The sequence below is a fragment of the Lucilia sericata genome, unplaced genomic scaffold, assembly GCF_015586225.1.
Source record: "Lucilia sericata isolate MDLA Ls3-8-SP2 unplaced genomic scaffold, ASM1558622v1 Contig000478F_arrow, whole genome shotgun sequence".
Classification (NCBI taxonomy): Eukaryota; Metazoa; Arthropoda; class Insecta; order Diptera; family Calliphoridae; genus Lucilia; species Lucilia sericata.
Window position 1 is genome coordinate 42505 of NW_023994493.1, and position 14052 is coordinate 56556.

At 29.1% G+C, this 14052-nt stretch overlaps 2 protein-coding genes across 5 annotated transcripts; one reads left to right on the forward strand and one right to left on the reverse strand.

The window, feature by feature from the left end:
- The first annotated feature begins 3664 nt into the window (after nt 1-3664).
- LOC119605364 (BAG family molecular chaperone regulator 2) lies at nt 3665-9838 on the forward strand. 4 transcript variants are annotated; one of them, XM_037958414.1, is made up of 5 exons: nt 3666-4080; nt 5088-5671; nt 6697-6717; nt 6810-6952; nt 9340-9838. In XM_037958414.1, exons 2-5 carry the CDS (start codon nt 5406-5408, stop codon nt 9720-9722), a joined length of 813 nt encoding a protein of 270 aa, XP_037814342.1. In that variant the 5' UTR covers nt 3666-4080; nt 5088-5405; the 3' UTR covers nt 9723-9838. The 4 variants fall into 4 exon arrangements, with proteins under 4 accessions (XP_037814343.1, XP_037814342.1, XP_037814339.1 ...); XM_037958415.1 differs by lacking the exon at nt 6697-6717 and having other exon boundaries at nt 3665-4080; XM_037958411.1 differs by lacking the exons at nt 3666-4080; nt 5088-5671 and adding an exon at nt 4482-5039.
- Nucleotides 9839-11863: 2025 nt separating this feature from the next.
- LOC119605363 lies at nt 11864-13278 on the reverse strand. The gene is made up of 2 exons (XM_037958410.1): nt 12664-13278; nt 11864-12609 (listed from the first exon to the last, which is right to left on the reverse strand). Exons 1-2 carry the CDS (start codon nt 13087-13089, stop codon nt 11992-11994), a joined length of 1044 nt encoding a protein of 347 aa, XP_037814338.1. The 5' UTR covers nt 13090-13278; the 3' UTR covers nt 11864-11991.
- Nucleotides 13279-14052: the final 774 nt, after the last annotated feature.

A 14052-nucleotide genomic window follows, 5' to 3' on the forward strand; every position in this document is an offset into this window, starting at 1 on the left:
AACTATTAATTATTAAACAAACAAATATGAAAAAAAATCAAAATTATGTAAATATTTACCACAAAAAAATAGAAAACTTAAATATATTAAACGAAAAAAAAAATATTTTCAGAATAAATTGTAATTTATATTTAAACAACAACAACAAAAAAACTGAGGAAGTATATACACAAAAACTTACCTATGACAACAACAAGAAAGTACTATATATACAAATATTATTTTTTTCAAAATAAAGTGCAATTCAAAAATTATATATTTTACAGCAAACAAAAACAAACGAAATTTTTCAATTTTAAAAAGAAAGAAAAAAGTAAGTAAGAAAAGCTAAACAAAAAAAATTATAAAATTCTAATAATTTTCTTCTTTATATAAAGAAAACTCTATAAAGAATTTTAAATTTTTCTAATTTTCAATCCATTTCCAGAATTTCAACTTTATTTCTCCAAAAACTACAGTAAACAGTTAATAAGAATGCTAAATTTTACTTTATTAACATCATTTTTATATGTTTCAACTAATTTCCTGTATTTAAACTTAATATCCGTTGAAAACTACAGGAAATAACTAATAAAAATGGTAGCTTTCCTTTATTTAACAGGAAATGTCAGAATATTTGAATTTAAATGAACTTGGTTTCACTTCTACTTTTGCGTTTACTTTCAATTCCTCTCTTTATGACAAAACTTGGCATTACCTCTCTATTAAAATCATCATTCACAATAGTCAACGACTAATAACAACTTGGCATTACTTTTTGAGCTCAACACAAGTTTTTTTTATAAGTAATCACAATAGAAAAGAAGAGCAAGAGAAAGAAAAAAGAGAACACTTGCAAACAAATGCACACACACATATATGCAAGTAAAACAAACAAAAAAGCAAAGAAAACTTAACAAAAGTTAATAAATGTTTTTGCACAAAATTAACTAAACTAATGCAACAAACTTGTAGATAACTAGTTTATAGCAACATTACAACAACAACTATTCATTTGGTAAACTAAATTTACAATGCGCCGGTATTTTTTGGTCACTTGTTGAAGTGGGAGCCTCCATAACAAGGAGACAGCAGACGTATTTGCAGACACAACTAAACTATGCAAACATTTCTTAAGTCCTATAGCAACAACTTTAGAACAAGCTTACAACAACAATTACTATATTAAAAACATTTATAAAACACCTGAGTTTGTAGGGCACACAATGGAATGGCAGCCTCCATTACTATGGCAAGCAGCAGACACTTTTAGTAAACTTTACTTTTCTACAACTTGTTATTGCTTTTAATTATGCACTTACAACTTTGTTGTCATATTGTAATGCAAATAATTTTAACAAAAATGAAACTACCACTCACCCCGGCCAACCACATCCTAGAGGAGACACCAGTTGTTTGCTCGTTTACGATAAGTCTTCCACAGCTTCTACACATATTGCCTGAAGAATAACACATTTACATAAACACTTTTACACAAACTTTACGAATACAAAACAATATTTATTAGTTAAAAACACTTTTTCACAAATTTTATTTATTAAACTAAAAAAGCGGCAAATAATTTGCCAAAAAACACTTGCACAAAGTAAAAGAGATGAATAGAACTAAAGAAAATGTCCGTTATATTGAAACAGTGTTAACAACCCAACAAAAGTAAAAAATCGCTGCAACTAATAAAATATAACGATTTTAGAGATTTTAAAAACTGAAAATTATATTTTCGTGAAAAAATAAAACAAAATTTGGTGAAAACTTTATATAAAAAGGAAATTTAGTGAAAACTTTGTATAAAAAGGAAATTTAGTGAAAACTTTGTATAAAAAGGAAATTTAGTGAAAATTTACAATAAAAAGGAAATTTGGTGAAAATTTTTTATAAAAAGGAAATTTGGTAAAAATTTATTATAAAAAGAAAATTTTATGAAAATTTACTATAAAAAGGAAATTTGGTGAAAATTTCCTATAGAAAGGGAATTTTATGAAAATTTCCTATAGAAAGGGAATTTTATGAAAATTTCCTATAGAAAGGGAATTTTATGAAAATTTCCTATAGAAATGGAATTTTGTGAAAATTTCCAATAGAAAGGGAATTTTGTGAAAATTTCCAATAGAAAGGGAATTTTGTGAAAATTTCCTATAGAAAGGGTATTTTGTGAAAATTTCTTATAGAAAGGGTATTTTGTGAAAATTTCTTATAGAAAGGGAATTTTATAAAAATTTCCTATAAAAAGGAAATTTTGTGAAAATTTCCTATAAAAAGGAAATTTTGTGAAAATTTCCTATAAAAAGGAAATTTTGTGAAAATTTCCTATAAAAAGGAAATTTTGTGAAAATTTCCTATAAAAAGGAAATTTTGTGAAAATTTCCTATAAAAAGGAAATTTTGTGAAAATTTCCTATAAAAAGGAAATTTTGTGAAAATTTCCTATAAAAAGGAAATTTTGTGAAAATTTCCTATAAAAAGGAAATTTTGTGAAAATTTCTTATAAAAAGGAAATTTTGTGAAAATTTCCTATAAAAAGGAAATTTTGTGAAAATTTCCTATAAAAAGGAAATTTTGTGAAAATTTCCTATAAAAAGGAAATTTTGTGAAAATTTCCTATAAAAAGGAAATTTTGTGAAAATTTCCTATAAAAAGGAAATTTTGTGAAAATTTCCTATAAAAAGGAAATTTTGTGAAAATTTCCTATAAAAAGGAAATTTTGTGAAAATTTCCTATAAAAAGGAAATTTTGTGAAAATTTCCTACAAAAAGAAAATTTTGCGAAAATTTCCTACAAAAAGGAAATTTTGTGAAAATTTCCTATAAAAAGGAAATTTTGTGAAAATTTCCTATAAAAAGGAAATTTTGTGAAAATTTCCTATAAAAAGGAAATTTTGTGAAAATTTCCTATAAAAAGGAAATTTTGTGAAAATTTCCTATAAAAAGGAAATTTTGTGAAAATTTCCTATAAAAAGGAAATTTTGTGAAAATTTCCTATAAAAAGGAAATTTTGTGAAAATTTCCTATAAAAAGGAAATTTTGTGAAAATTTCCTATAAAAAGGAAATTTTGTGAAAATTTCTTATAAAAAGGAAATTTTGTGAAAATTTCCTATAAAAAGGAAATTTTGTGAAAATTTCCTATAAAAAGGAAATTTTGTGAAAATTTCCTATAAAAAGAAAATTTTGTGAAAATTTCCTATAAAAAGGAAATTTTGTGAAAAAGGGAAAATTTGCAGCAGATATTTTACATAAAAGAAAACATAATTAATAGAAAATTTAAATTTATTTTTAAATTAAAGATAAAAAAGCGCTAAAACTAAAAAATGAAAGTAAATGGTTAACACTATTTTTTTCTTGTTGGAGAAAAGCAAGACAAAAGAAAAAACAATATGAAAAAATCACTTAAACTTGACAGCACTTTTTGCGGTTGCTACAAAACACGTTACTTATTTTAATAAAAACTATTAAAAGTTTATTAATAAACAAAAGCAGTTGCTGGGAAATAATATCATATATTAGATCAGAAAATTTATTTATTTCTATGCATCATATTATAAAAATATACTTTTTTTAGAAAAATCCAGACTATTCTGGCAACTCTTTAGGCAAAACTTGGCTTTACATTTTCCTCATTCACAATAACACGAACTAGACAACAGAAAAAAAAGAAGAAAACAACAAAACTAGTTATTGCATTTCGGCAAACGAACAGCAGCAGAAAACCAAGAAATAACAAATTTCAGCAGCTAAAAGTTTAATCATTTCTTTTTTAGTTTTTTCTAACAACAATTAACATTCATAAAAACAAAGTATTTTTTAAAGTAAACAAAGTATTTTTTTTTTTTGTCAAAAACGTTAACCAAGTAGCAGATGTTAAATAAATTAAAATATTTCATGTCAAAGAATAGAAAAGTAAAATATTAAAATTCTACGGTGTCGGTAGGAGAAAAAAAATCTATAGTAAAAAATTTTCTTGGGTGAAAAAAATTTGCCAAACCCCTTTGGAATTGTGTGAAAACCAACAAAAAAAAGAAGGAAAGGAAAAACACTTCAAAAGTGGATAAAAGGGAAGGTGCAAGTAAAATACAGAAAATAAAAGGTAATGAATGACATTTCTTTACATAGAAATTGTTTTTGTTTTTCCAAATGATTCATGTTGTTTGTGTTATATTTTGCCCATATGGTGGGTTGGTTGGTGTTGTTGTTATTGCAAAGTTAGCAGCTGTGAAAGAACAAAATAGAAAACAGTGTTGTCTAAGTGTGATAAGAATTGAAAGCTTGTGCAAAAAGTTTATAATTTTTGTTAAATTAAAAATAGATTTTAATAGTTTTTAATTAAGGTAACTTTTTACACGTTTATTTAAGTAAATTATTTGGGAATCAATAAATTTTTGTTTTTTATATCTAATTACATTTAAACATTACTTAGCGTTTTTTGTTTGTAAAGTAATTAGTCATCACTGTTTTCTGGCGATTGTTTATACTTTTTTTTGACAAAAGAGAACAAGAGAAGATATTGAGTGAGTGTGTGAAGTTTATTCTAGAAGGAATAAAAAAAAACTATTTGTTGTGTTTACGCTGTTAAAAGATAAAATTTCACAAATATTTTTGTTAATTTACTAAATTTGCTAAATATTTTGTTAGAACCAACAAGTAATGTGTGTTTATTTTAAAGTTTTGAAGTGTTTATTTAAATTTCTATGAACAAAATTGTAATTTTGTTCGAAATTATTTGAGAATGTTTGAGAATTTTATGGGCATGTTGAAAAAACGTCGACGTTTAGATGAAGATGCCAGCGGTGCTGGTGGTGCTGGCGCTGGTCTTGATAATCGTAGCAACTCCAGCGGCAGTACAGCTGCTGCCAGCATGTTTGCCTCTGGTCTGCCCACACACTCTAATATGAATATGTTTTGGGATTCCTTATTTGGTTCTAACAATGAAGCATCAAACACTGCCGCCACCGCCAATCAGACTCCACAAACAGCTCATAACTTAAGTGACAACAACACCAGCATGGTTATCCACAATAGCAACAACTTGTCTATGTGCATTGACAGGTAATAGTAATAAAACTAATGTGGTGTTTCTTTTTGTTCTATTTTCAGCAAAAAAATTAAAGAAAAAGAACAACTGGTTTTCATAAAGGCAGCTTGCTTAGGTTACAAGCATATTTCCCACAATATTAACACAAGCTAAACAAGAATAAGAACTTTTATTCATTAAAACCAAACGCTTGAAAGTTGTTTAAACTCTTGCCTGCTTAAAAAAAAAACAGTTTTTACCCACGCCAACTAGTTCTGTTAAAAGTTTATAATAATTCTACCACAAGGATTTCCCTGTTCTTGTTTTGAATTGCATTTAAATTACACAATTTTGTAAGCAAAATATCGCAACAAAAACTTTCCTTGGATTTAGAAGAAGACATGGAAATTGATCCATCACCAGTACCGCCACCTCAAGAATATTCGGATAATCCTGCCATACCTTATCAATCCGAATCATCCATGAATTTTGATTATTTACATAGTTTACATGCCGATTCGGCCATGGATTCCTGCAATAGTGTCGGCTCGTCGTCGCGTATACAAGGTGTTAACTCGCCACGGCATTTTGCCGGTGTGGGGGTAAATTCAGCGTCATCTTCAACAACTAACTATGGTCAGGTTGACGATAGTCGTGTGGTGGACAGGTTGTTATAATAATTATCACAAATAGTTTTTTTGTTTTTATAATCCCCTAGATTTGTTAAAATTTTAATTTTTTTATATAGATTTTTCTACTATAGTCTTGTTGACTTTAGGAAATTGTCCAGAGTATAGACAAGACAATAGTTTATTCTATAGACTATAGTCCAGCCCATTTAAAATATAATACAGACTAGACTATAGTCCAAAATATATAGTAGATTATAGACTAGACTATAGTCCACATTATAAAGTGGGCTGTAGTCCATACTATGATGTAGACTATAGTTCACTTTATGACAGACTACAGCTTACATACCAGATTTTAGACTAAACTATAGTTCAGTTCATAGACGAGACCACAAACTAGACTAAAGACCACTATAAAAACTAGACAATAATATTATAGACTAGACTATAGTATTTAGTTTGATACAGAGAAAGACACTTTTTATTATCTACTGGCTTCTAGAAATTCCTTTTACTACTAAAGAAAGTAAACTACTAAAGAAAGTAAACTTATTAATTGATCTACGTAAATTTTTGTTTTATTTACAATTTAATTATGTTTTAATTGTTTCGAAGATTCAAAACTGAATTTCAAAATGTTGTTTTTTATTTTCAACGTATACAAAGCCGCTCATACCTCCAAAAACAAACACCCACTTTAATATTTTTGTTGTTTCAAATACTTGCCAAAATATATAAAGATTTACAGCCCTATAAGGTCAGGACTTAAAAAACAACAAAAATACTACGTTTCTATTGAATGAAGATTTGTAACAACAATTTTTTAAGAAATATTTTAATTTTGCTCTGAAAAAAATAAACACGCAACTTTAGTTAATAGTCGACACAATTAGTTTAAGCAAGTGTTAAACAAATTTAATTAAACATTATTATTATATAATTTTATCTTTTTATTTCATAAATCAAATTGTTCAAACCCCTTTAATAATCCTCATTATTGGTTTCAAAATTTAAACAAAATTATGCCTTCGAATGAATACCTAAACATCTTATATGGCAGACCTTTCAATTTGAATGAAAGGTAATTATATTATGATAATTTTTGGTTTATTTTGTATATTTTTTTTAGTGTAAAATTAAAACAAATAAACTAATTATTTATAAATTTTCTAGATTTGTTACCGTTTTGGATCAATTGGATGCTCGAGTGGAAAAATTCCGTAAAGATGCCTTGGGTTTACAGGAGAAACGTGATTTCTTACTAATGTCCATTGATTTGATTAAAAGCAACGATTTAATGCAAAATTTATCTGAATGTGAGTATAAGTGCAAAAAGAATGTTTCTAGATTTAACTAAAAGTGCAGTAAATAAGCAAATTGATAAGCGTTTATTGATTTTAATAGAATTGTTCGCTTAAAACTTATAGACAGACATTTAGGCCATAAACAAATGAATTTGTGGTTTCTTTATCAGTGTTTAATATTTCCTGTTAACAAATTTTTAGAATGAATGTTTTTAAGAAGTGTTAGTCAGACTCTGATATACGTACATTTTTTTAAGTGCAAAATGCTGAAAATTTACATACTAGAGGACGGATTATAGACTAAACAATAGTTCAGCCTTAGAAGACTATAGACTAGATTATAGATTATACTATAGACTAGACTACAGATTACCTTACATACTAAATTTCAGACTAAACTATTGCCTAAATTGTAGACTAAACTAAAGATTCGACTATAAACTAGACTTCAGACTCAATTATTGACTAGACTATAGACCAGACTATTGACAAGACTACAGAATAGGCTACAGACTAGACTATAGACTAGACTATAGACTAGACTATAGACTAGACTATAGACTAGCCTATAGACTAGACTAGACTATAGACTAGACTAGACTATAGACTAGACTAGACTAGACTATAGACTAGACTATAGACTAGACTATAGACTAGACTATAGACTAGACTATAGACTAGACTATAGACTAGACTATAGACTAGACTTAGACTAGACTATAGACTAGACTATAGACTAGACTATAGACTAGACTATAGACTAGACTATAGACTAGACTATAGACTAGACTATAGACTAGACTATAGACTAGACTATAGACTAGACTATAGACTAGACTATAGACTAGACTATAGACTATAAACTAGACTATAGACTAGACTATAGACTAGACTATAGACTAGACTATACTAGACTATAGACTAGACTATAGACTAGACTATAGACTAAGACTATAGACTAGCCTATAGACTAGACTAGACTATAGACTAGACTATAGACTAGACTATAGACTAGACTATAGACTATAGACTAGACTATAGACTAGACTATAGACTAGACTAGACTAGACTATAGACTAGACTATAGACTAGACTATAGACTAGACTATAGACTAGACTATAGACTAGACTATAGACTAGACTATAGACTAGACTATAGAATAGACTAGACTATAGACTAGACTATAGACTATAGACTAGACTAGACTAGACTATAGACTAGACTATAGACTAGACTATAGACTAGACTAAAGACTAGACTATAGACTGGACTATAGACTAGACTATAGACTAGACTATAAACTAGACTATAGACTAGACTATAAACTAGACTATAGACTAGACTATAGACTAGGCTATAGACTAGACTATAGACTAGACTATAGACTAGACTATAGACTACACTATAGACTAGACTATAGACTAGACTATAGACTAGACTATAGACTAGACTATAGACTTGACTATAGACTAGACTATAGACTTGACTATAGACTTGACTATAGACTAGACTATAGACTATACTATAGACTAGACTATAAACCAGACTATAGACTCGATTATAGTCCATACAATAGACCAGACTATTGTTTAGACTAGACTATATTTTAGACTAGACTATTGGTTTGTATTGGATTGTAGACAAAACTATATGGTGGACTATACTATAGTTAAGACTAGACTGCAGACTAGACTGTAGTTAAGACTAGAAGATTAGAATACAGACTAGACTGTTGACTAGAATGTAGTCTAAACTATAGGGAAGACTTAACTATAGATTCGACTATTAACTAGACTATAGACTAGATTATAGACCAGACTAGACTATAGTTAAGACTAGGCTATAGACTGGACTATAGGCAAAACTAAACTACAGACTAGACTATAGACAAAACTATATATTAGACTATAATCCATACATAACACTTGAATATGGTCTAGACTAAAGACTGGACCGTAGTCCCAAATATAAACAAGACTATACTAAATACTAAAATAGGCTCCAGACTATAGACAGGACTGTAGTCTAGACTATAAACAAGAGTATACATGGTCCAGACAATTGACAAGACTATACATAGTCCAGACTAAAGACTATAATCCAGACTAAATATTAGAATAGGGTCTATAGACTGGACCATAGTCCAGACTATAAACAAGAATATACCAAATACTAGAATAGGGTCAAGACTATAAACAAGACTATACATAGTCCAGGTTGTAGACTCGTCTGTAGAATGGGCTTTGATGCAGACTAGGCTATGATCCAGACTTGATTATAAATTAGATTATGAACTAGATTATAGACTAGATCATAGTTAAGACTAGACTGTAAGCGATATTTTCTAATACATTTTAAATATCTTTTACCTAACATTTCCTCTCCCTATTACTTGCAGCTGAACGTGAAGAAATTTCTTGTTACATACAACGTGTCAACTCACGTCTCTCCACCGTTGAACTGAACGTACGCACGGTACGTGATCAATCCCAGGAGGATTCACTCAGTCAAATTAATGTACTCATCGATATGATGATTACAATGGGCGATCCAGTATTATCACGACAACGTTGTCAAATGTACTTGAATGCCTGCTGTAGTGCACGAGAATCCGGCAATTTACCCTCGTGCAGTGAGTCAGGCATCGATATGGATGCTGGACCCGTTGATAAGAAATTTGAAAGTGTATTGCTGGGCTGTACTTTAGATGATCAGAAGAATATTAAGAAACGTTTGCAGGCTTTAATGGGTTACCTTAATAAACAAATCATACATCATTGAAAATATAGCGAAAAACCAAAACACAAGCAATCAACAATAACAAAACGAAACAAATTACTTTTTTTCGACTTTGTATTTTTAGTCAATAATAATAATAAAATTAAATATAAATATAATTCTATATTATCATTATTAAACCAATTATTTCGCAAGTTTTTTTTTATAAATATAAAACTTCATACCACAAAAACAAGTAAGAAAATATTGAATTTAAATATTCTTAAAGTAACCGATAAGAATAAAATATATTTATTAATTTAACAGAAACATGAACAAAAATTTGAAACAATTTAAAATTATTGGCTAAATAAAAAATTATATATAAATGGATGGATGTATGGTGTTTAGCAAAGTATAACAAAAAAAAAAATACAATTACAAATTTTAGCTTTTAGTAATTAAGTTGTTTATTTAAGCCTATTTTTATTAACTGTTTTGATTTCTTAAACTTTTTTTATTTTTAGCTGTTTCCTGCTAAGTTTTCTTTTATTTTTTCCTTTTAAAAGCCGTTTGTTGCCTATTTCTAACGATTTTATGTGTGTCTTTTATGAAGAAATATTTTGAAATATTCTTTAAATAAATTTAAAACATTTTGAAAAAGAAACCACTACAAAACTTGTTATATGTTATAATTTATCACACTTTTTTTGTATTATTATTTGTATTAATTTTTATTTTTATGAATTTGAATCGAATGAATTCAAGCTATAAATTATTTGTATGAATTAAAAAAACAATACAGTTAAAACTAAAATTTTATTATGAAAAATTTGTATTTGAAATACATAAAAAAAATAAATAAATATTTAAAAAAATCGAAGAGAAAAAATAAATAATATTGTTTTTAATCAAACAGACAGAAATTTGGGAAATATAGAAGATGTCTAGATGTTCTTAGAAAGAAGTCTAAAATTTAGTATTGTCTAGTGTAAAGACTGTAGTCTAGTTTATAATCTGACCAAATGACTAGTCAATAGTCAAAACTATAGCCGGGGCTTTAGTCTATTTATTCTACTTATATTATATATCTAGTCTAGTCTATAGTCTAGTCTATAGTCTAGTCTATGGTCTAGTCTATAGTCTAGTCTATAGTCTAGTCTATAGTCTAGTCTATAGTCTAGTCTATAGTCTAGTCTATAGTCTAGTCTATAGTCTAGTCTAGTCTATAGTCTAGTCTATAGTCTAGTCTATAGTCTAGTCTAAAGTCTAGTCTATAGTCAAGTATATAGTCTAGTCTATAGTCTAGTCTATAGTCTAGTCTATAGTCTAGTCTATAGTCTAGTCTATAGTCTAGTATATAGTCTAGTATATAGTCTAGTCTAGTCTAGTCTATAGTCTAGTCTATAGTCTAGTCTATAGTCTAGTCTATAGTCTAGTCTATAGTCTAGTCTATAGTCTAGTCTATAGTCTAGTCTATAGTCTAGTCTATAGTCTAGGCTATAGTCTAGTCTATAGTCTAGGCTATAGTCTAGTCTATAGTCTAGTCTATAGTCTAGTCTATAGTCTAGTCTATAGTCTAGTCTATAGTCTAGTCTATAGTCTAGTCTATAGTCTAGTCTATAGTCTAGTCTATAGTCTAGTCTATAGTCTAGTCTATAGTCTAGTCTATAGTCTAGTCTATAGTCTAGTCTATAGTCTAGTCTATAGTCTAGTCTATAGTCTAGTCTATAGTCTAGTCTATAGTCTAGTCTATAGTCTAGTCTATAGTCTAGTCTATAGTCTAGTCTATAGTCTAGTCTATAGTCTAGTCTATAGTCTAGTCTATAGTCTAGTCTATAGTCTAGTCTATAGTCTAGTCTATAGTCTAGTCTAGTCTATAGTCTAGTCTATAGTCTAGTCTATAGTCTAGTCTAGTCTAGTCTAGTCTATAGTCTAGTCTATAGTCTAGTCTATAGTCTAGTCTATAGTCTAGTCTATAGTCTAGTCTATAGTCTAGTCTATAGTCTAGTATATAGTCTAGTCTATATTCTAGTCTAAAGTCTAGCTTATAGTCTAGTCTTTAGTCTAGTCTAGAGTCTATAGTCTAGCCTATAGTGTAGCCTATAGTCTATTCTAAAGTCTAGCCTATAGTCTAGTCTATAATCTAGTCTAGTCTGGACTATAGTCTAGTCTCTAGTCTGGACTATAGTCTAGTCTCTAGTCTAATCTATAGTCTAGTCTACAATCGGGGATATAGTGTTACCTATAATCTGGACTACAGTCTGGTCAATAATCTAGTCTGGACTACAGTATACTCTTCGTTACGGATTATCCTATTTTCCCATATCAACTAATAACCCGAAAAACATTTATCATACGGTCTCAACCATTTTTCCGACAATAGCCAAACGGAACCCTCAGTACCAAAGAAAATCTGTTGAATATTTTTCGAAGTCATGTGTATAATTTCACTATCTTCCGCTGTCATATTGTGTTTATAGACACATCTAACCACAGCACCAAATTTAGTTACCACATAAAATAAAGCACCATAAGGATCCACCATCATACCGCGTGTGGGCCCTAACAAGGAACCCATTAAAGTCATAGTAATAATTGAGTCTGCCGCAGTGTAATTGGATTTTTTCGCTACACGATTCATTTCATTAACAGCCAAATATAAATTTCCATCATCATCAGATATAAGAATTTCACCTTTATTACCAAATGCTATATCTTGGGGTTTAATGGGCAAATATTCACTGATTGTGCAATATTTTTTACTACGCAGTTGTCGGTAATGCCATTTTTGTTCTAAGATGTCGTAGGCTAAGAGATGGGGATCATTGGCTAAGATGAAATAAATAAACTTCTCATTGCCGCAGGAGGTAATACGGGGTCCTAGTTCAATGTCTAATAATTCGGTAGCATTGGGTCGTATGTATTTGCCACAGTCTATATGAAGAACCTAAATTCACACAATTTAATTGAAATTAAATTTCCTTTTAAGTAGAACACTTACTTCGACGCCATTCCTTAATAAATCGAAAACCATTAATTTGGGATTACATTTATTTTCATCTGAGCTAATCGCTCCCGGCCATCCTATATCCATTACCCATAAACGAGACAAAGAATCTACTTGAGACCAAAGAGCCTGTTGCAGCAAACTACAATCTGAGTGATCGCCATTGGCATGCAGAAAACGATGAGGATATATTTTGGGTGTAATATTGGGCAAATACGATTTTGGCCATTGTGTTTCAACAAGAGTAGGAAATGTTTGACTTTTCACGGTAATACTAAGAAAAACACGCGTAAAGTGGGTCGATAAATGTAGTACACGATACGATTCATTTAGACCAGTATGAGCCAATAGCCAAGCTCTACTTAAACCGACTTGTGTAGTTATTAAGAAAATCAATACCTTCGAAATGTTTGAAACCATTACGAGTTAATAGTTCAAACAGCAAATAGAGTCTGAGTTGAAAAAAAACATTATTGCTTTCACACTGTTTATTTTATTTTAATTTTTAAAATACTTTTTGTTGAAAAAAGTAGAAAAAAAAACTGAAATTGCATTTCATAACATTAAATGTTGAGCTTAGCAAAAATATATTTAAAGCAATTGAGTAAAGTTTACGTTGTAGTAAAATTTAATAACATAATTATTTTTAGTTTTCTACTATTTAGATCAATTTATTTGGCGTCTTTTTTTTTAAAGAGAAATCAATAATTTTGCAATAGTGTAATTAAGAATCAAATAAGTTAAAATTTTAGTTAATAAATAGCTTTGTATTTGTTGCATTTTCACATGCAATTTGGTTATTGAAACCGCATTGAAAGCACGTTTGGGTTTATTAAATTAAATAGACGGGGTTTCAGAATATGAAACGATATTATAGATGTTATGGTTCTTGATATAAAGAATCTATAATCGGGCTTATGGTGTAGTCTACTATCTGGACTATAGCGTAGTTTACTAATCTAGTCTGAACTATATTCTTGTCTATGGTCTATATTAGAGGCTTGATTATTATCAAATGTCTAGACTATAGTCTATATTCTGGATTATAGTCTAGTCTATAGTCTAGTCTATAGTCTAGTCTATAGTCTAGTCTATAGTCTAGTCTATAGTCTAGTCTATAGTCTAGTCTATAGTCTAGTCTATAGTCTAGTCTATAGTCTAGTCTATAGTCTAGTCTATAGTCTAGTCTATAGTCTAGTCTATAGTCTAGTCTATAGTCTAGTCTATAGTCTAGTCTATAGTCAAGTCTATAGTCTAGTCTATAGTCTAGTCTATAGTCTAGTCTATAGTCTAGTCTATAGTCTAGTCTATAGTCTAGTCTATATTCTAGACTATATTCTAGACCAGCGGTTCCCACCGATTTTTACTTCGCGGACCCCTTGA